The 21899-nt window shown below is 43.4% G+C and overlaps 1 protein-coding gene and 1 long non-coding RNA gene across 5 annotated transcripts in view; one reads left to right on the top strand and one right to left on the bottom strand.

Annotated features, from left to right (window-relative positions):
• LOC308592802 (uncharacterized protein C8orf34 homolog) overlaps positions 1 to 2607 on the bottom strand; it is a 98652-nt gene extending 96045 nt beyond the window's left edge. Inside the window, exon 1 of one of the 3 annotated variants that reach the window (XM_081204661.1) lies at positions 2040 to 2607. In XM_081204661.1, the coding sequence (XP_081060787.1) occupies positions 2040 to 2108 (69 nt within the window). In that variant the 5' untranslated portion in view covers positions 2109 to 2607. The remainder of the gene's footprint in view (positions 1 to 2039) is intronic. The other 2 variants (XM_081204659.1, XM_081204660.1) reach the window with 2 other exon arrangements.
• Positions 1963 to 21899, top strand: part of LOC308593118 — an 83026-nt gene continuing 63089 nt past the window's right edge. For both annotated transcript variants that reach the window (XR_014010744.1, XR_014010745.1), the window contains exons 1-2: positions 1963 to 2072; positions 8451 to 8510. This is a non-coding gene — a long non-coding RNA (uncharacterized lncRNA). The remainder of the gene's footprint in view (positions 2073 to 8450; positions 8511 to 21899) is intronic.

Raw genomic sequence — 21899 nt, 5'->3', positions numbered from 1 at the left:
AAGTGGCTCATGAATGTGGCAAAGATATATAATGTACTACTGTTTTATACTTCTCTAAAGAAATTGAAGCTGAAGTTGGGAACTGGCCACTTCTTTGATCCTCAGCCACTATATTCTTTAGAAGTACCACTTCATTTCACAATATGCTTTGTATTACAATGAGTACATTTTTCATTACAGCTTGGCAGTAGTTTCCTGGCAGTTTGGTAAAATGGTTTTGGGATAAGTAGATCTATGTTAGTTTTTTTAATTCTTCATACATAAGTTACATTTGTATAGGACCAAGGCTTGTGTCACAAAAAAAATTAATGGTAAAAAAATGAATACAGTACTAAAAGCATAATTGCTTTAAAATGTTACAGGAAAATTTGGCCAGCCCTTTCTTTATAGATGTTTATATCAAAGCAAAACCTATACAGAGAAATGCTGCAACCTGTGGAGAACAAACAGAATAATTGCAAATGCAGAAGGACATAAAGAAATAAAGCCTTAAAATGCTCCAATGGGACGGGTCACTTTTATAACTTATCTTCTCTTTTTTAAAAAATCTGCTTTGTGCTTCCAGTAAATCCTGAATTAATCTCTCGCGTGGTATTTTTGTTTCAGATCAGTCAAAAGAAGATAATAGCTCTGGTGTTATCTATGCTGTCGTGCGCAGCATGCTTAAGTCCTCAGCCATCCTCTGGTTTGCTCTCAGAGCACAGCAATGCTGCTTTTGCATTATATCCTGAAGCAAACACTCCCATGTGCTGAGTCTGCATGTGGAGCCCTCACCAGTCCCCCTGTCCAGTGAGACTCTAGAACACTTTCCATCCCTCACATTGACATGACAGGGAGGGTGAAGCACAGCAGCCCCGGGCTGCCTTCCGTGGCTGGGCAGTGCAAAGTCACTCTCTGACCCTGTGCCCTGGCAACTAAGAGGACACTTTCTGCCCTGGATTTGCCCGCACAGAGCCAGGCAGTAATCCACAAAAGGCTGTACTATATGCACAGCCTAAAGGTGACAGATGATTCCAACTCAGTCCAGTTTTGCTGACTCTCAGCAAGCGTAGTGACAGGAAAAAATAATCAAGGAATGCCTTCAATGGAACCGACTGTCACTCTCTACACACGTGACTGCTCAGTTTTGGTGTTTGAAATGTTAGACCCATATAAAGAGAAGAGGAAGGAGAGTTGCAAAGAGAGATGTGCAAGTGGTAATATATACACACGAAGCACATGCAACAGAGAACATGTATGCAGGCAAAGGCGCTCAGTAAAAAATAAAATAAAACTATGTAGGATGAAAGAATTCGTATCAGTGGGAAAGACAAAAAAAGAAGACAGATCAAATACAGAACATGTGGATTAATAGCAAGAGAACAGTAAAAGGCAGGAGAAAGGGTGCACATACAGTATATGTGGATGCAGTTAAGCAAAGAGATAGCATTAACATCCGAGAAAGACTTGCCTGCCTGCCAGAAAGAGAAAACGTGCAAGAAGGTTGCCCGAGTCACTGGTGAGCAGGGCTTCTTTTTATCCTTAACAGGTGCACACCAGAAAGAATACTAAGTGCAGCAACACAGTAGGGAGAAGAGAAGTTGCTCTTGGTATGATATGCTCCTCCTGTGCAATTCTCAAAAGAACAGGAGCACGATCCTAAACTGAAAACGGGTGGGGGCGAAGGGAGAGTTTGGAACAGAGGAAAACGAAGAGCGTGTGCGAGAGGGAAACAGGAGGCACAGGTGAATTCTCTGAGGTGAAGCATACCTGCATGCAAGCTGCATGCAAGGTACACACACACACACACCCGTAAGCATGTAGTCCCGCTCGCGGGCGCTCGGCCCTCAGACCGGTCCCTCACTCGTCCCTGGTGTGCCTTGCAATTTCAACTGAAGGCGAGGCTGAAAGTTAACTCGGCGTGACCCGCGCGCGCGTTTGCCCAAGCGGACGGCGCGCGCGCAGGGCGGCTGCTGCTGCTGCCGCCGAAAGGAGCCGAGCGCCCCGGGCTCGGGGCAAGCCAAGGGAGCAAGCCAGCCGGTGGCCCGAAGCCGCCTTACCTCGAATAGGGGCCCGATCTTGTTCTTCTCCAGGTAGGCTTGAATCCTGTTCTGCTGGTGAGACGCCATCAGATTCAGCTGCCGCCCGGGGCGAGGGGCTGGCGTGGCCGTGTTGTTGTTGCTGCTGCTGCTGCTGCTGCTTCAGCGACTCCCGAGGTCCCCTTTTGCTCTGAAGCAAAAAGAGGAGGGAGGGAGGGAGGGAGGGAGGAGGCGGCGGGACAGAGACGGAGAGACCGGCGTGGAGAGGTCCGGCGGACGGCGCAAACTCGCCTCCCTAGAAGCCAGCCCGCGCGTCAGAGCCCAGCCCAGCCCAGGCTGCGAGGCGGGAAAAGGCTGGGGTCTCTCCCTCCATGGAGCGCCGGGTGCTTGGAGGGAGGCGGCGGGAGCAGCCCTTGCGCGAGCGCTGCCTGGCTGCTCGACAGACACTCGCTCCTTGGTTACAGGAAGCGGAGCCGCGGCTCCAAGCTGAAGCCGCCTCGCCAAGCTTCGCCTCCCTAGCGACAGCGCCTCTCGCAAAGCCAATGGCAACGGCGCGGCTCTTTCCCAAGCGCGGCCAGATGGGGGAGCCGCTTCCCTCGCAAAGGAGGAAAGCCGTTTCCTAGGCGGCGTGGCGTCTCCCGCCCCCGGTGGAAAAATGTGGGGAAGCCACGGAGGGGCTGCGGGGAGAGGGCGCGCGGTGGGATGGCATGCACGGAGGAGGGCGCTTGCGAGTCTGAAACGCGTGCTCGGTGTCACTTGGGAAAGCGCTTTCGGACGCCAGAAACACAAACCACGATACCCTTAAGTTCCAAGAGGCTCTTTCACGCGTGGTTTTTTTATTCTCTACAGTCCTTTTGGCCGTTGCAGACAACCCCGGGGAAGCTACAAAGCATGGAGGGACGAACATCCCCCCTCATATTCAATCTGAATCTTATTTTTTTTTTATTTTGCCTATTTTGGAGGTTCTCAGATACTGAGGAGGGGTAGAAATTTTGGAGAACTATGCAAGTGTCGTAACAGTCCGTGAAGAAGCATCTTCTTTAAATATGAATAATAGTGTTTAACAGATCCATGTTACTTTATTTCCCATAAATAATCACCTGTCCTCAACCATTTGCGCCACAGGGTCTTTTCAGGAGTACATGACATTTCCCCCCATAACTGAAGCACACAGCCCCAATAGGAATGTTTAATAGCCCTTCTGGAATACGCTGACATGAGTCCCCTGTCACACCTGAAGGGGCTGCCATCAATCACGCTACTCCATTAAAAAGTCACTCCCAAGGACCATTCAGGTGTATAGGCCTAAAACCTTTAGGGCACGGGTGGGCAAGGTGCACAGTCCCTCCTGAAGAATATGATGGGGGCCACATGTCAGTTATGGGGTGGGCTCAAAGGGAAAAGGGGACAGAACGATGAATGCAACTCATAACTTTGTAAAGTCAATTCCAGCTACGCAATTGTCAGAGGTTTCTACACCCATCCAGGTGAGCAAGAGGCAGTTTCACAGTTTTAGCACAGAAAAAGTACTCAAGGAGGGTGCAGAGGAAGGACATTCAGGATTGTGGCCTGGAGAGCGGATGTGCGGCCCACATAGTACTGAGAGCTGAATAAAGAGGCCTCTGGGATTCTCTACCCTTGCTTTTAAGGCTGGGGCTTTGGCAGAGGCAGCCACTAATATTTTGTCTTTGTAGGGCTGCCGTTTTTAACTTTGCCACTTTCCTCACAATAGGACCTGCACAGCACTTAAGAAAGTGCCATTACACAGAGTAATGCAGAGTGCAATTATCTCCTGCTCTTCCTCTAAAAAAGAGAATACCAGTTATTATTATTATTTTCAGCACATCCATGGACAGGAAAAGAGCTTCCATGTAAGAGGACCTAAATATGGTTTTCAGGCAAGCTTGACTCTATATCTCTCACTTAGAAATTGAGCCATACTGTATCAGTTTTTGAATTCATGTATTGTTTACACCTATGCATCTGTTGCTGAAAAACTACCGTATTTTTCGCCCTATAGGACGCACTTTTTCCCCTCCAAAAATGAAGGGGAAATCTGGGTGCGTCCTATGGGGCGAATGCAGGCTTTCGCTGAAGCCTGGAGAGCGAGAGGGGTCGGTGCGCACCGACCCCTCTCGCTCTCCAGGCTTCAGGAAGCTCTGCGCAACCCTTGGGAGACCGGCTCCGAGTGTTGCGCAGAGCTGCCTGCAGTCCCCGGCTCAGCACAGCTCTGCGCGACCATCGGGAGCGGGGCGCTAAGTCCCGCCCCGCTCCGGATGGCGGTGCAGAGCTGCCTGCCGTGCCGGGACAGCAGGCAGATCTGTGCCGCCATCCCGAGCGGGGCGCTAAGTCCCGCCCCGCTCCGGATGGTGGTGCAGAGCTGCCTGCAGTTGCGGGATCAGCGCACTTCTCCCCTTCGCCAGCCCCACAAGCTCGGGGGACAGCGGGGAGGCAGAGCGTGCCTTCCCACTGTTCCCCGAGCTGGTTCTTCCAGCCCCGCACCTGGGGGGGGATATTTTTTTTTCTTTATTTCCCCCCAAAAAAACTAGGTGCATCCTATGGGCCGGAGCGTCTTATGGGGCGCAAAATACGGTAAGCACATAAAATATGAGGAACACTTGCTTCTAGTTGTATGCAGTTTTCCTTGCACCCATAATCTACTTAACTACAGTATTTAATATCCAGAACACTTTTTTCCTCTGAATTAAAATAACAAAGTATTCCAATCAGTAAACCACAAAAAGGAAATAACTGTTGTTTCATTTGAGTCAGGACACATCAGAGCGCATGAGAAAATATTTGCAATGCATAGCTGCCCCACAAATGTGCAGTAATAATCTCAGCTCGTGAGTAGAGTTCATTACACCAGACTAATCATAATCAACCTTTTCTTGTCTGAGATTTGGGATAATATCTTCCAAATACTAAACTAAACCATAAAAAGGCTCCTCAAAGTAGGGAACTTCTTGTTGCTTTTCTGGCTTTCAGAGAAACAACACTGAACGTTCTCAGGGTCAATGTATGAATCTTATGCTAATACCACCACATAGAGCTGTTTTTGAAGCAGTCGGGACTCATCCCATGGCTGTGCTGGACATGCCTCATAACAACAGATGGAGTAAGAGCTTTCCTAATAGGACAGACTTTCCACCAGCCCACTTTGTCACATCCTTTTTCTGCTTAGAGACGCATGAGGGAGATCTCTTTGCATTGATATGCTTTTAATTAGGATTGGCTGAGTGGTCCAGAGAGCTGATTAGTCAAGGGAACCGGAGGTTGGCAGAAATGCCTCTATAGTCCAAAGGAAGTATATAATGTGTGTGGAACAGGAAAGAGTGTGTGGCTTTGAAAGTTTGAGGAACACCTTTTTTTAATTGCTTGACATTTTTGGGAGGAGGTCTGTGCCCCAGTAGTTCTAGTGGACCAGCACCCACTGGGCAATTGGTATAGGTTTTTTAGTAATAATAATAATAATAATAACGCAACGCAATCTCATTGAGTTCAGTGTGGCTTACTTTCAGGTACATGTCTTTGGGATTGCAGCCTTAAGGTACCATCCAAACCCACATCGTCTTCCCAACTGGCAGAGCCACCTCCACAGCTCAGCCATTCATGGTGATGGAAACAGGAGAAGGGGCAGAACAATTTGGCCAGATCCATGTGCCAGTTCAATACTGGCACACTGATTGGATCTGGATTGGGCCTAATGCCATCAGTGGATCCCAGGCTGACTCATCTCCACTCTTGGAACACGAGTGGAAGTGAGGGATTGGTTCCAATGAAGTGATGCTTGCATCACTCTATTGGTGGGATTCTGGCTCAGCCAGCAAAGCTGAATGGGGCAGCACCTCTGTTCAATCTAAAACCCCCATAACCAGGTCTAAGAGGTGTTTGGATTGCTCTGTTAGGGTTGGAACCAGACTTCCAGTGCAGTCCTAATCATATCTACTCACAAGTGAGTCCTGTTGAATTCAGTGGGGCTCACATCAAGGTAAGTGGGGTTAGGATTTCATGCTTAGAGTTAGTCCCATTGATTTCAGTTAATAAGCTATAAGCATAAAGTCTGGATCCAACTCTTAGTGCATTAAGTGGATTTTAGTTCTTGCAACCTTTGAAGCTTCTAAATTGGTTGAGAGTAGAGGCTTGAGAGTAATCTTGAAAACCCAATATTCTGACTACTGAATTACATGAGCTCTTAAACCCATTTTGTTGTGTTTTCATAAGTTGTGTCTATTCTGATAATGTCTATAGAGTTTCAGAAGTGTCTGGTGCTTCTTTGAACTGTGTGATACATTAAAAAATACTGAGGACTCGCCATTTCCGTTTATGGGGCTATAATGAACCCTCAGTCATCACAGGAAAATCAGAACTAGATTTAAAGACTTGAGTGCCTAATAAAATACGTGTTCTGCAGAAAGGATTGATTGTGTAAGCACTAGAAGAAAAAGAAATTGAAGTGATAATTTGGCTTTCTGCAAAGGACACAAACATGAAGTGCCAAGTCATTCTATTCTGATTACAAGTTGATCCATATGCTATGTATGGAACTTCTTTTTCCAGTTTCATCTGGGTATCTGAAACATATTTCATTGTATCAAGTTCAATTGCTGTAAATAATGTAAGCAGACAATAAGGAATTCTAAAAAGAGTTTGAGGAGAATGTTGCTAAAACATAAAGACAAATAATGAAAAGGTTTTTAAATACAATGGATGTGTAGGATGCATTCTTTGTCTTTTATTGAAAATTCCCTGCGTTCTTACAGAACTCTCCAACTTTGCTGTATCTTGAAAGATCAATGTTCCAAAAGGCATTTGTTAATATAAAATCACTTCAGATTATAGATTGGAGTAAACTTGCAATACAAAAAATGTCCTCAAACAGAATTCTGAAATGACCATAAATTTCTGTTCCTTTGTCAAGGTTGATGTCATGGAGAATTGCCCAGATTAAACCTTAATCAAAGCCCATTCTTTCTCATCCAATCAAGTGTGTTCATAAATGAAACATATTTAAGCCTTCAAAACATAAGATAAATGGATTGACTCCTGCCTCTTATTCTTTTCCAAATACAGAGTTGGAAGGAGCAGAAAAATATGGTAGAAGTTTTTAGATATGAAACAAAACCCCCAGTACATTCCATGGCTGATCCATTGGGTCACATCATTATGAATCAATAAAATGGATTCACATAGCACATTGCATTCAAAGCTATTGGTTGTGGGCAGAGCAAACCTGCTCCATGTTAAAAAATATATAGTAGTTTGAGAGAGATTAGAGAAGATATTATGACTCTTTCCAAATTATATAGTTCTTCATAAATTAGTGAGCCTTATTTCCAGATTTTTAAAGACCAGGATCTTTAGCTTTCATTTCCAGTCTCTCTTGATACCCTTCCAGTAATAAATGCCATAAATATCAAAGAACAAGAAGATGGGGGCAAAATGGTCCCTTTATTGAAGGTGGGGTGAACTATTGGCTCAAAGGTACATTTCCCATTCAGTTTACTGAATTCACTACAGAATTGAGGCTTGGAATAGCTCTGCTAAACTTTATAGGGAGTATTTGCTCTAGCCATTTGGAGATGTTACTAAGCAAGTACCAGAGTTTGAGGTTTCTGCCCCCATTCCCCATGTAGAACCACAAAAGTTCATCTTTCATGGTTCTACATGAAGATTGGAGGCTGAAATTTGGACCTTTGGTTTTTACATAGTAGTAACCCAGCCCTCTGGATGCAGCAAATTCATACCACCTATTAAGCCACTAGAGGGGGCATATGTACAGTTACACATTCCTGTCTACAAAATACAGTATTAGAAACTTACCATAATCAAGCATTCTGCCTTGACCAACTTTAGCTCTTGTGTTTCTCCTTATAGCAGGCCACAATTCAGAACTGCATTGCATAATTGAAACCTGTGATGTGAGGGACTTCTTTTGTTTAGTAAGGGAATACTCTATTTATGCAGAATATATATAGACATTGATATTTTCGGGTACAGAAGAAAATGAGTATTTCCTGTGCATACATTACCTATGATCATGTTCTAGGTCTACAGAAATAATAACTGACCCATTTTAGAAATGCTTAATTGTGCACTTAATTGTGCTAGTAGTACACAGCCTTGAAAAATGAATAGTGAGTATTCAAGGCTCAGCTTGCAGATCATTCAGAAATATATTACTTCAGAGTTTGCTATTTTTTTCCACATCAGATCACATTACAATTCTATGTGCTAGCAAATAAGTGTTTATAATGAAATACTTAATTTGGACACTAGTGTATCATTATAACCCCATTCTCTGGTCCATGGGGTCACGAAGAGTCGGATACGACTAAACGACTAAACAGCAAGAAGTATAATTATAACACAAAAGTAATCTGCCAAGATTTTAAACTGGTCTTTGTTCTTTTCACTGATTCTATCCCAAAGGTTCAAGAAAAAAAACCCTGCCCCACTTCACGTGCCAATGCAGATCAGAAGTTCCTGCAGGTACTATTTCATTTTTTTTAATGCTACAATTACTAATTGCATGAATATTCTATACCTCTTTTTCCCCTTAAGAGTGTAAGAATTATTGCCAATGGCTTTCTTGCTGGTTTCATTTTATTTGTACCAATAAAGCAGAATGTGGATTAATTACTGTTTTAACAAGGTTTGAGAATTGGAATTAATTATTAGTTCTTTGCAGGCAGATTTCATAGCAACATGATACACAGTTTCTAATAAATTTAGAATGAAATCAGCTTTTATGTTTTTTTACTGAAGCACTCTATTTAGTCAGCCCATCTGACAGGGTTCAGAGTTATATGTCAATCTCCCTAATAAAGAATGAAAAAGTTGAGTTTCTCCTCAATTCTTTTTTCCCTGCTGAACTCGGGCATGCATGTTTTATTGCTTCACGAAGGTCTCTTGCTCAGTTTTAAAGTACTTCATTTAAATCATGAATGGGGAGCTATCAGGACCAGGAGTCAAATGCTGTCCTCAGAGCCTCTCTCGCTGCTCCTCAGAATCCTCCTCTGCCACTCCCTTGACTGGTTTTGCTTAGCTGGAATGTGTTCTTGAACTGTGATCATGTCTGTTGGTTGCTTGGCTGGGGATGGAGCACTGAGTGTGGGGATGTAGAAACCTGTGATGTTTTTGTGGCTGTCATATAGCCTGTTATGCACAGATCAAACTCTGTCCATGTCCACCCTGGCATGCAACCCTGGAAGGTTGCCCATGACAGAAGTGGACCTCAGGCTAAAAAACTTCCCGCACTCCTGATTTCGTGCTTAAAGTCTGTACATACCTATGCAGATGGATTAACTGAGATAGGTACTTAAGGAAACAACAACTGTAGCACATATGGCATTATAAGAGGGATACTGTAGGTGAATTTTTGGATTTGATTATTGATGCTAAATTCAGAGAGAGCTAGAAACAATGAATAGGTAGGCCTGTTAATATTTTTTATAATGAAAGGGACAAAATGCACCAGCTGAGATAGCATTTGAAAAAGAAAATGGACAAAAATTAATGGAAGCAGAAGAAACATATGAATTACTAGTTTAACTATAAAATGAAAAATGGGAGTAATGATGTGTAGGAATTATGCAGGGCAGAACAAATTTGTCTACTTAAAGGGTAGGGAAAATATAATGGAATAGGGAAAAGAAAATAGTGGGCTTGGTTATATGATTATTGTCAAGAGCTCTGCATGATGCAGTGCTGTCAGTCAAAATAGCAGGGGATAGGGATGAAAGATTTGGTAACTGAACTATGCTTACAAAGAAAGAGGGGGGAAATGGATGAGGTGACTGCCTGACACTAAAATCATATGGAATTTTATATCATGGGTCGAATATATTTTCTCCTTGAAAGACTGATTAGAACCATAACAATATGGGTGGTTTTCAAGTAAGCTTTGGAAAATTTGTCTATGTTCTAAAATATAGTGTGGAAAGCTTCTGCTTCAATAAGCTTCTGGCATCTGTTAATAAAAAGGTCAACAAACTGAGCTTTGGTACAGGGGATTATTATTAATAATATTTATTTGTATAACAGTATTTTATTTGGAACTTTATCGTCTATAGGCCCAGGCGACCCCAAAGTAGATTACAGTGATCCTCAGAACAAAATACATAAAATCATATTTTTTTCTGTTTATTATTATTTAAGTGTTTACACTATACAAAAATAGGAAACAAATCTGTCACATTTGGATGACTTATCAATCACAAAATCAGTTTTTCTGAAAGCTTATTTTTTTATCACAGAACGGTTCACTGCCGTGGTTATCTAAAAAAAACACCAGGCAATTCTGTGAAAACCTAGGGATTGATTGATTGATTGAATTTATACACCACCCTATACCCGGAGGTCTCAGAGTGGTTCACAGAATAAAATCAAAATATAAAACCACTCAATACATAATCAAAATTAAAGCAACAACCCAATAACCCCTCCCCCCAAAAAACCATCACATTTTGAAAGGGCGTAGGATGTCAATCAAATCAACCAAAGGCCTGGTTAAAAAGGAACATTTTTGCCTGGCGCCTAAAGGTGTGTAATGAAGGTGCCAGGTGAACTTGGAGTTTTCAACAGATGAGGAACCAACTGCAGAGAAGGCCCATTCTTGTGTTGCCACCCTCCAGACCTCTCAAGGAGGGGGCAGATGAAGAAGGGACTCAGAATATGATCTCAGGTAGGTTCATATGGAAAGAGGTGGTCCTTGAAGTATTGTGGTCCTGAGCCATTCAACACTTTATAGGTCAAAACCAACACTTTGAATTGGGCCTGGAAGCTAATTGGTAGCCAGTGCAGTCGAACCAGGATCGGTGTAATATGCTCACACCGTCTTGCTCTGGTGAGCAACCTGGCCACTGAATTTTGCACTAGCTGAAGTTTCCGAACCATCTTCAGAGGCATCCCAACATATAATGCATTGCAGTAATCTAACCTTGAGGTGACCAGAGCATAGACAACAGTAGTTAGGCTATCCCTGTCCAGATAGGGGCGTAGCCAAAGCTGGTGGAAGACACTCTGGGCCACTGAGGCCACCTGAGCCTTGAGCAACAGCAAAGGATAAAGGAGTACCCCCAAGCTATGAACCTGCTCCTTCAGAGAAAGTGTAACTCCATCAAGAGCAAGCAATCTTCCACCTATCCGGTCTAGATAACCACTCAGTAACAGTGCCTCAGTCTTATCTGGATTGAGTTTCAGTTTGTTGGCTCTCATCAGTCAGTTACCGAGTCAAGACACTGGTCTAGCACTTCCACTGCCTCACCTGCAGATGTAAAGGAGAAATAGAGCTGAGTGTCATCAGCATACTGCTGACAACATACTCCAAACCTCTGGACAACCCCCCCCCCCAGCGATTTCATGTAGATGTTAAACAACTTTGGGGATAGGATTGATTCCCACATTGCAGAACCCCACATTGAAGCTTCCACAGGACCTTCTCCAAGCAACACCCTCAGGGAATGACCATACAAGTAGGACTGGAACCACCTCAAAGCGGTGCCACCCACCCCTAGTTCGGATAGTCGCTTCAGAAGGATGCCATGGTTGATGGTATTGAAAGCCACTGATGAAGTAATTGCTTGGTCAGAAGTTCACTAAAAATTGGGGCTGGCAGGCATGTCTGGGGTGCCTGATTCAGCCTGAGAATTGCATCTTTGAAGTTTAGGGACTATAAAGAAGGTGGTCCTTAAGATATCTTTGTCCCAAACTTTGTAGAGCTTTAAAAGCTAATATAAGCACAGCGAAATTCACCTATAAATGAACTGGTTGTGTAGTTTTTTTAAGAACACTTGACATCCATTTTCTGTGATAAGATCCAGTAGCAGCATCCTGGCCTCTGTATTCTTGGCTTTTAAAAGTACCTCCCTCCCTCCCTTTCTCTCCACTGCTTCCAACCCAGCAAACAGGAGCCAGTGAAGACAGCTCATTCCAGTCAGCTGGCCTAAGGCCAAAATACATTCCTCAATGGACTGGCCAAAGATAGCAGAGAGAGAAAACTAAGACCTTTACTCTCACAGTAATGAGACTTTGTTGCTGTCCCAGATATATTATTCTAGTCACTTCTGTTTTGTACTAACTTAACATTAAATCTCTTCTGCTATGCTGCTTTCTTCCACTCTGGATTGAAGAGACCCTTTTGGAGCTTTCAGTCTACTTGGGATTTCTCCTAGTTTGCTCTTTTTTAAAATAATAATAATAATAATTATTATTATTATTAAAGTTTCAAAAGGTACAGAAAACAAAACAAAAAAAACCACGAAAAACACACACACAAAAAAAAATTCCACCTTTAACATCTCTTTTCAATAACTTCTTTTCACGACTTCCCCTCACCTCCCCTTCTTGTATTCCAAATCCAGTTATTTGTCCAACAAGTTTTTATCCCTGATGTCTTAATCTTAATTTGTTAATGTATTTCTTTATAATAGATTTTATCCCTTAATTCATTATTATATTTAAGTTCAGTTTATAAAACAGCTTTTAGATTATATACCTTAATCATATGTAAAAGAAAAAACTTTTTCTAAGGTTGACCCTATTTCCCTTCCACGAATTCCCCATTCTTATAATGATAAAACAACATAAAATTTAATATAACATAAAAATGATCAGGCCCCCTTTGGACTCCCAAACCCCACCCTTCTCTCCCCGGTTTCGATCCCAAACCATAGTCCATTAGTCCATCTATTCAGCCTGGTGACCTTACGTCCGAGGCTCTCAAATCTCTCTCAGTCCCTTTCAGCCGGCTTCTTTGAAAGTCCCTTATGATTGACACCCAAACTTGAAGAGGCACTCTCTCAATAATGTCCATAATCCTTCCAGCCCGGCCTACTTGTTTGGAGGTGGAGCTCAAACTCTGTTTCTTAAATCCATGTGTCCCAAAGGCTCCAGCTTCCACCTTGGTCGAGTTTGAAGTCATCTTGACAGGCCTCCGGCTCTCGTTTACCTTCTGTAGCATTTCGGCCACCCCTCCTTTCTGCTCCTCCTGTTCAGCAAGTATCTTTTCCTCCTCTTCAGTCTTTGGTTTCTTTTCCTGTCCAGCTGCCTGTGTTTTGAACATCAAGTCCTTTTCCAGCTCCATATTTACTGTTGACTTCGGTTTTGTAGGACTTGTAGACAAAACATGGCCTTGCTCATACATCTTTCGCAGCTTTCCCATGAGAAAGACGACCACATCCAGATCTGCCAAAATTTTCCGACCTATTTCCATTCTTGTAATGTCCGTGAATCCCCTCTAGAGGGATTCTGGTTACTTAGTATTCCTTTCACTTCCGATCCAAAAGTCAAATTTATTTGTATCAATCTTCCTTTATTTTCAATACTTTGTAGCGATATAACCGGCTAAACCAAAGCTTACAGTTTTTTCCGACTTTGACAGCTAATTTGACAGCTGTCAAAGTCTTCTGTAAACCCTCAGCAGGCTCTTTTCACGGGCTACTCCCGGTCTCGAGGAGAGTGGCACTTAATCTAAACAAATACTCTTGTCCTCCAGCACAGTAACTTAGATTTTTAAATCCGTGGAATTAATAACTTTTATCCAATCAGGGGGAAAAAACAGCTCTTCACGCAACCTTAGTTGGCAAGTCCTTGCTTTAAACTGTTTACAATGGGGGGGGAGACGGACTTCCTCTTTGCACCTCCCCCGCTCGTGCCAAATCCACAAAGAAAATAGTTTTAGTCCAATTTCCAAATTACTCACGGGTTGTTGTTCTTGATTTTAAGTCCAAATTTTAAAAGGAAGAAGTCAGCGCTCTCCGACAAATGGCATGCGGCTTCGCTCGGCAGGGGAAGCAGAAGACTCACAGCACCACGCCGCTCCCCATCACCCGTTCCGTAGCCTTTAAAAAGGCTCCTTCGCGGATCGGGAGGGCGCTAATGGTGCCCGCCGAGTCACCATGTCCACAGGCATCCGCGCCCGTGGTTTTTAAGGGTCCCCACGTCGCCGGCGCGGCAAGACCCGGCCCCTGTCGAGCAGATTCCCTCCGGAGCTCGGAGGGAATCTGCCATTAGCCGATCGCGCTAACCCGGAAGTCCTCTCCTAGTTTGCTCTTATCTGCAAAGTTGGCTTCCTCGTCATCTACTTTTATTTCATATAATTCATGGGGAAAAATCACTGGGGTGCCAACAGATATTCTTCAGGGCCCATAATGTTTATCATGGACTCTTAGAATTGTATAGTTGGAAGGGACCCCAAGAGTCACCTAACCACCAGCAAGGCAGAAATCTCAACACATGGTCTCCCATCCAATTTGAAACCATTCTGGATGCTGCTTAGCTTTGCAAATGTGCTAGTAGGGCGAAAAATACGGTATTCTCCAAAATCAACTTTTTCAGTTGCCTAGGATTTTCCCACCCCTTGGGAAGAGTTCTGCTAGTGTGTGAATAAGGATGTGGTTTTGCTTAACACTTTTACTTTCAGCAAACTCTGTAACCATCACATAATCCTCCCTGACTTTCATAGAAGATAAGGATACATGCACTCCAGGACACAAATGGTGGGAAATTAGATACACTGTCTTCTTCAAGATAACAAGTAGTGTAGTTTGGAGGTTTGTGGGTTTGATTTCAGTTTCATCTTTGATTTTCAGTTGTGTCACACAGTACAATTTTGTTACTGCAAATATTTGGGTATTATAAGCATGCTTGAAAGCTTTAACTAATCCTCCTCTCCCCAGCAAATCAGTAGACAAGCAAAAACTCCTGAACAACAGCTGTTGCTGCTCTCTGGTTTCTGCCCCAGACTTAATTAAAATGAAGCTTTTGAGATTACTTTTACTTCCAGTTTATACTGGTATATCATAGCTGTGGAAAAACTCTAATTTCATTTTCCAGAGAAGTACCGGTAACTATGCTAGCCTGTTACACAAAAAAGATCTGTAATACCTTAAAGTCTGACAAACTTTTATTATGGTATAAGCTTTCATGAACTAGAGCTCACTTACATATATCAGCCTGGATAGTTCAGTTGGTTAGAGCATGGTGCTGCTAATGCCAAGGTTGCAGGTTTGATCCGCATATGTTCCTACATTGCAGGGGGGTTGGACAACTTTTAGAATTTTATGATTCTGACATGTATGGGGTGTGGTGGCAGAAGAACTGGACAATGGTGCTCAATATATGGGTAGAAGCAGTCCTTGTACTCAAATAGGTACCGCTGTGGCGGGAAGGTAAACGGCATTTCCATGTGCTCTGGTTTCCGTCATGGTGTTCCATTGCACCAGAAGCGGTTTAGTCATGCTGGCCACATGTCTGTGGACAAACACTGGCTCCCTTGGCCTGAAAGTGAGATGAGCGCCGCAATCCCATAGTTGCCTTTGACTAGACTTAACCGTCCAGGGGTCCTTTACCTTTACCTTTTAGTACTCAAATAATTGGTTGAATGATTCAATTAAAAATATTTTGATTGACTAAAAAGATGCCACCAGATTAACTGGTTGGCAAATTTAAAATTAGCTAATAATACAAGTTCTTGTATAAGCAAATGGCCTTGGCAAGATGAGGCCTCCCTGGTTGTCTATGAGAGAAGCAGGGAGGCAAGCAACAACTATTAAAAAATACTGTCTTTGTTTTCTTTATGACTACTTTAAGACCCTACCTGCCCATGAACTGTCTCGCCAGAGTGGTGCATGCTCTAGTTATCTCACGCTTGGACTACTGCAATGCGCTCTACGTGGGGCTACCTTTGAAGGTGACCCGGAAACTGCAATTAATCCAGAATGCGGCAGCTAGACTGGTGACTGGGAGTGGCCGCCGGGACCACATAACACCGGTCCTGAGAGATCTGCATTGGCTCCCAGTACGTTTCCGAGCACAATTCAAAGTGTTGGTGCTGACCTTTAAAGCCCTAAACGGCCTCGGTCCTGTATACCTGAAGGAGCGTCTCCACCCCCATCGTTCAGCCCGGACACTGAGATCCAGCGCCGAGGGCCTTCTGGCGGTTCCCTCATTGAGAGAAGTGAGGCTACAGGGAACCAGACAGAGGGCCTTCTCGGCAGTGGCGCCCGCCCTGTGGAACGCCCTCCCATCAGATGTCAAAGAGATAAATAATTACCTGAGATTCAGAAGACATCTTAAGGCAGCCCTGTTCAGGGAAGTTTTTAATATGTAACGCTGTACTGTTTTTAACACTGATTGTGAGCCGCCCAGAGTGGCTGGGGAAACTCAGCCAGATGGGCGGGGTATAAATAAATTATTATTATTATTATTATTATTATTGCAGCACCACACTATTCTCCATAGGAAAACTATCTACTTGTCCTTTCTCCTCATTTTTTTTTAACCCATTAAGGATCCTTAATGAAACCTGCCATCTTATGCAGCTACTGAATATTTTGGGGGTAACAGATTTACCAAAAGCTTTTTGCCAAAGTCACACAAATGTAAGAATAGGCTAAAATCATGTACAACATTTGTGCATAAATAGAACATTTGTTTTCCATCCCCCAAATTGCAGTACAGTGAGGACATGTGGTACAACTAAACATTTCCCACCATTTTATATCAGTGCTGCTCCACTGTCGTATGAAAAGGGAAACATTTCCATTTCTGTAGTGTATCTTCAGAATGCAGAGTGTATTTTCTGTGTGTGCCCATGAAAAACCTCTTGTTAATCAGGAGGTCAAGAAGTTATATTTGAAGATGATAAAGACTTCAGTACTTTCATCTTCAAGAATTTCAATTATTGCATATGTAAATATTTGGTCTGGGGAACGGGTATAATAAAATTATGGAATACTAGATTTTTCTGATGGAAATATAGGCAAAGTGAAACACATTGCTGTCACTGGCTGCTTTGGGCATAAGTATGTAAGGATTCCATTTGAGAGATCTGGTAGCAAGTCTTTTCATTTCTATAGACAATTCTCCCATGCACAGATATTTGTAGGGCTTGCAAGACAGGCCCAGAGTTTTGTCAAACCTCCTGACATTCTTGCATTTCCCTTAGTTTTTCCTCTGTCCCTCTGTTTCACTCTCTTGCTATCCTTAGCTAAGCTGCAGAGTGAGTCTATGTTGGCAAAGAGTCATATACATGCAGATGATTTGGGTCTTGCTGTAAAGCTGACTGCTCACAATGGCAGTTTTATACCTTAGAATTTGAGAATTCCCTTACGAGAACTGCAAAATGAAAACCCCTCATTTGACAGAGCACTATATATGCTTTAGAAAAATGCTTTGTAGGTATAGATTGCTTGGGCTCTTTGTGATGCCTTGTGCAAATGCTATTTTGCCAAGCTCTCAATCATAGCTATGAGATAGAGAAGGACACTTAAACCATCTTACCACCAGCACCCTGCTTTCCATTCTTCTTTGTGATCATGAACAATTGTTTAGTGCTACATTTACGCTAATATATTTACAATAATTAGTGTGTTCCCTGTGAACAAATTCATTTAATATCCTGGTTAAGGTGAGAACTCTGGTTAATCATGGTAAGCTTCAGTGTAAATGTCATGATACCAATTCACAATTAAAGCTGACAACAGAAGGGAGGGAAGGAACTCATGCGAGAGAGGACAGAAAGAACAGTTAAGAAATCAACACAATCTTATCCATTTATTATTATTTTTATGTGATTTGGAAGCCGCCTACTGGCTGGGGCAACCCAGCCAGATGGCTGGGGTATAAATAAACTATTCTTATTATTATAATTATTATTATTATTATTATTATTATTATTATTATTATTATTATTATTATTATTTTATTAATCTGTACTTTCTATACAAAAAGCAATGTATGTGGAAGGAAGTTTATTTAAATTTTTATGGGCTTCAAATGATGAAGGAATAATCTGGTATGTTTTCAGAAATGCCTTTGCTGCAGAGTGTGTAAATCCAGTGGTTATTTTGTATAGAGAAGACTGGAACAAGTAATACATATGCTAAGGATAGCCATAAAATAAATTTAAGACTACTATAAATATCTTTTGAAAATCATAGTATGTCCCCAGAAATATATGCACAGATATTTCAGAGATGAAAGTATTATATCAAGAATTACAATCAGTGGAAGTAGATGAGACAGCTCAGGGATAAAAACCACAATCCCAGAAGCAATTCTGAAATCCAGCCAGTTGTACTAATACAAATGTGGCCTACAAAAAATGTGGCAATGTGGAGTGCTCCCAGTCAGAGTTCCAGTTAGTTAGCTATGCTCTCCCCCATGATATGCGGTTCCATTCCCACTCCCATCTGGTTTTTGAGGGGGGGTTTCTTTCAGCATTCCATGCTTACTGAGCATGTTTGATAATAGTAGTAGTAGTAGTAATTAATTATTATTATTATTATTATTATTATTATTATTATTATTATTATTATTAATACCCCACCCATCTGGCTGGGTTTCCCCAGCCACTCTGGACAGCTTCCAACAGAATATTAAAAGCACAATAAAATGTCAAACATTTAAAACATCCCTAAACAGGGCTGCCTTCAGATGTCTTCTAAAAGTCAGATAGTTGTTTATTTCCTTGACATCTGATGGGAAGGCGTTCCACAAGGCGGGTGCCACTACTGAGAAGGCCCTCTGCCTGGTTCCCTGTAGCCTCATTAGGCTTTTAGGGTGGTTCCCCCTTTAAGCCCCCCAAAGGGTTTTTATACTTATGCAAACCTTGGAATTCTCCCATGCCTGCTTGTGCATTAATGGTGCCATTTTGTACCACCTCTGAACTTTACAGTGGTGAGGCGCTTGTAACTCAAGGTACCACTTGTATTTCCAAAGGAAGAGGAAGTGATTATCAGAAGTTTAACTGTGTTCCCTCGTAATACTGGGAGAGTAGGTAATGAAAAGTGTAGGTGAAATTCAGTTTTGGTAACTATGGCTATACTTGCACACTAGCATCTGAATCCTATGCTTTAGCTCTGGTATATGCTTGCATTATTGGTGTGATCACACCAAGACTCTGTTAATTTCAGAGGATGTTAGCATAACAGCTACAATCAAGGAAAGTTGTTTGCGCAGTTCTCACCTCTACATAGCATTGCATCAGGCTCCTTATGTAGTGAAGAAAGCAGCTTGAAAATTCATAATGAGAGGCATTAGGGAAGAGAGAGAAAAAACACACCTCCTGTGGCATATATACAGTCTCTTGCATAAATGGACTCTCTGGATCATAGCCAATGTGATTTTGACTGAAGGGCAAGCATTCTTGATGAACTATGTAAATGCGCATTATATGCAGTATAAAGGCTCTAAAGAACCTTGATTGTAGAACAGCACTACCATTTTATCATCATTTAACATTTATAAAAACCTAAATTGCACTAGGATCTGTACAGGAATAAAAGTAAACAAGTTCCTGCCCACAGGATCATAATCATAACATTTCAATATATTTCATTATAGAAGATGATGCTTTGATAACTCATTGGGTTCGTTATTCTCATTCCACCCACAAAATGGGATTTAAAACCCAGTGGTGCAAAAGCATTACAGATAAGTTATAGAAAAATCCTATACTTGCATTATGCTGGGCCAGGGGTGATGGTGATAAGAGATACACCGCCATTATGCCAGTGGAACAGCTGCTGTATTCATTGTGTGCTTAGCCCAGCAGGGGAAGAGGAAAATGTATTACCAGGAAATATAAAAACAATGTAGACAAAGGGACGCACATCCTAGAATCTGCACCCATCAGGGCAAACAAACAATAAGGCTTGCACACCATCAACACACAGAGGAAGCCAATGAACTTACTTCAAGACCCATACTGTTTATCATAGAACTGTAGAGTTGGAAGGGATCCCAAGGGTCATCTAGTCCAAGCCCCTGCGATGCAGAAATCTCAACTAGATCATACATGAAAGATGGCAGCCAAACTCTGCTGAAAAACCTCAATGGAAGGACACCTGAGGGAGTCCATTCCACTGTTGAACAGCTCTTACTGTCAGAAAGTTCTTGTGCTGGTCCCGGGGGGGAGGTTACCATGAGGCGTGGTCAGGGACCTGGGTCGAGGGTCTGTAGACTGTCCTCCAAGGGCGAAGCGGGGTCCAAAGCGAGGAGCCGGGCAAGGACGGGAACTCTGGAAGAACAGGTCTGGGTGCTGGCCGAAACAGGTCTTCAACGACGTTGCTCCCGCAACCTGGGACCGGGCTGACTGGCCTTTATCTTCTCCGAGGCCAGGGGCGGTCCCGGCCCCCAGGAGACCCGCCTCTCCTGGCCTTAAGGCGAGCACTCCTCCTGGGAGAAACCAGTTCCCTCCGCCTCTCTGCCCTGAGCCTCTGCAGCTCAGGAGAGGCTGGAGGGTTACTGGACCCAGGGGGAGACTCACCTTCCCCTGACAGGGCTGGGAGAGGCGCACCTGTAGGCAATGTATCCTCAATCACCTCCGGAGCCAGAGTGGATTCACCTGGTGCCTGCTCCTGAGGATCCGGCACAGGTGCAGGCGTTTCAGATACAAGGCCCTGCCCCAGCTCAGCCGGCCCTGGAGGCGGGGACTCCTGTGCAGGCTGGGATCCCACCGGTTCAGCCTCTGAATCGGATTCCCAGGCCATCACAGTTCTTCCTGATGTTCAGTCAGATGCTCCTTTCTTGTAACTTGAATCCATTGGTTCGGGTCCTGGCCTCCATGTGACAGCCATTTAGATCAGGCATAGGCAAACTCGGCCCTCCAGATGTTTTGGGGCTGCAATTCCCATCATCCCTGACCACTGGTCCTGTTAGCTAGGGATCATGGGAGTTGTAGTCCCAAAACATCTGGAGGCCAAATTTGCCTATGCCTGCTTTAGATACTTGAAGATAGCTGTCCTATCTTCTCTTTCCCAGGCTAAACATACCCAATTCCCTCAACTGTTTCTCGTAAAAGTTGGTTTTGAGACCCTTGATCATCTTGATCACCCTTTTCTGCACATGTTCCAGCTTGTCAGTGTCATGAAGTAGTGATCCTGTGAGCAAGTACCGCTGGGTGGGGCCCCTCAGGAAGGTGGTAACAATTAGTCCCCAAAGCGGGAGTATGTGATGGAGCTGGCTGGTTGCCAGCATTCCCCAGCTGCTGTAAATCTTTGACTTAACCTGCTAGGGGACAGAGAGAACATGCCATGTATTAGACTTGCTGTTTGATGTTCTGTAGCTGGGGCCAGAGAAGAAGCCAATAAAGCCTGATAACCCGTTCGGTGCCTGCATGTGATTAATTAGTAACTTGGAGGGAGGACTTGAGAAAGCGACCCCCTCCTTGACAGTCAATACGCTTCTTAAATTTTGGCACCCAGAACTGGACACAGAACTCGCATGAATGGTCTGATCATGGCAGATTTGACGGACCTGACTTGGTATAAAGTCTTTACTTGTTACAATGAATTGACAAAAGGTGTCTGATTAACACATTTGTGATGTATAAATTGTTGCTTTGTTTCAATGGGCCCAATGTTCACACTTGCCTTTTGCTGTTGTTTAGTCGTGTCCGACGCTTCGTGACCCCATGGACCAGAGCACGCCAGGCACTCCTGTCTTCCACTGCCTCCCGCAGTTTGGTCAAACTCATATTGGTAGCTTCGAGAACACCGTCCAACCATCTCGTCCTCTGTCGTCCCCTTCTCCTTGTGCCCTCCATCTTTCCCAACATCAGGGTCTTTTCCAGGGAGTCTTCTCTTCTCATGAGGTGGCCAAAGTATTGGAGCCTCAGCTTCACGATCTGTCCTTCCAGTGAGCACTCAGGGCTGATTTCCTTCAGAATGGATAGGTTTGTTCTTCTTGCAGTCCATGGGACTTTCAATAGTCTCCTCCAGCACCATAATTCAAAAGCATCAATTCTTCAGCGATCAGCCTTCTGTATGGTCCAGCTCTCACTTCCATACATCACTACTGGAAAAACCATAGCTTTAACTATACGGACCTTTGTTGGCAAGGTGATGACTCTGCTTTTTATAGATGCTGTCTAGG

Source organism: Podarcis bocagei (genome assembly GCF_964188305.1).
Source record: "Podarcis bocagei genome assembly, chromosome: 8".
NCBI classification, from domain to species: Eukaryota; Metazoa; Chordata; class Lepidosauria; order Squamata; family Lacertidae; genus Podarcis; species Podarcis bocagei.
The sequence above is the reverse complement of the archived record's forward strand: the minus strand, read 5'-3'. Positions and strand labels throughout refer to the sequence as shown.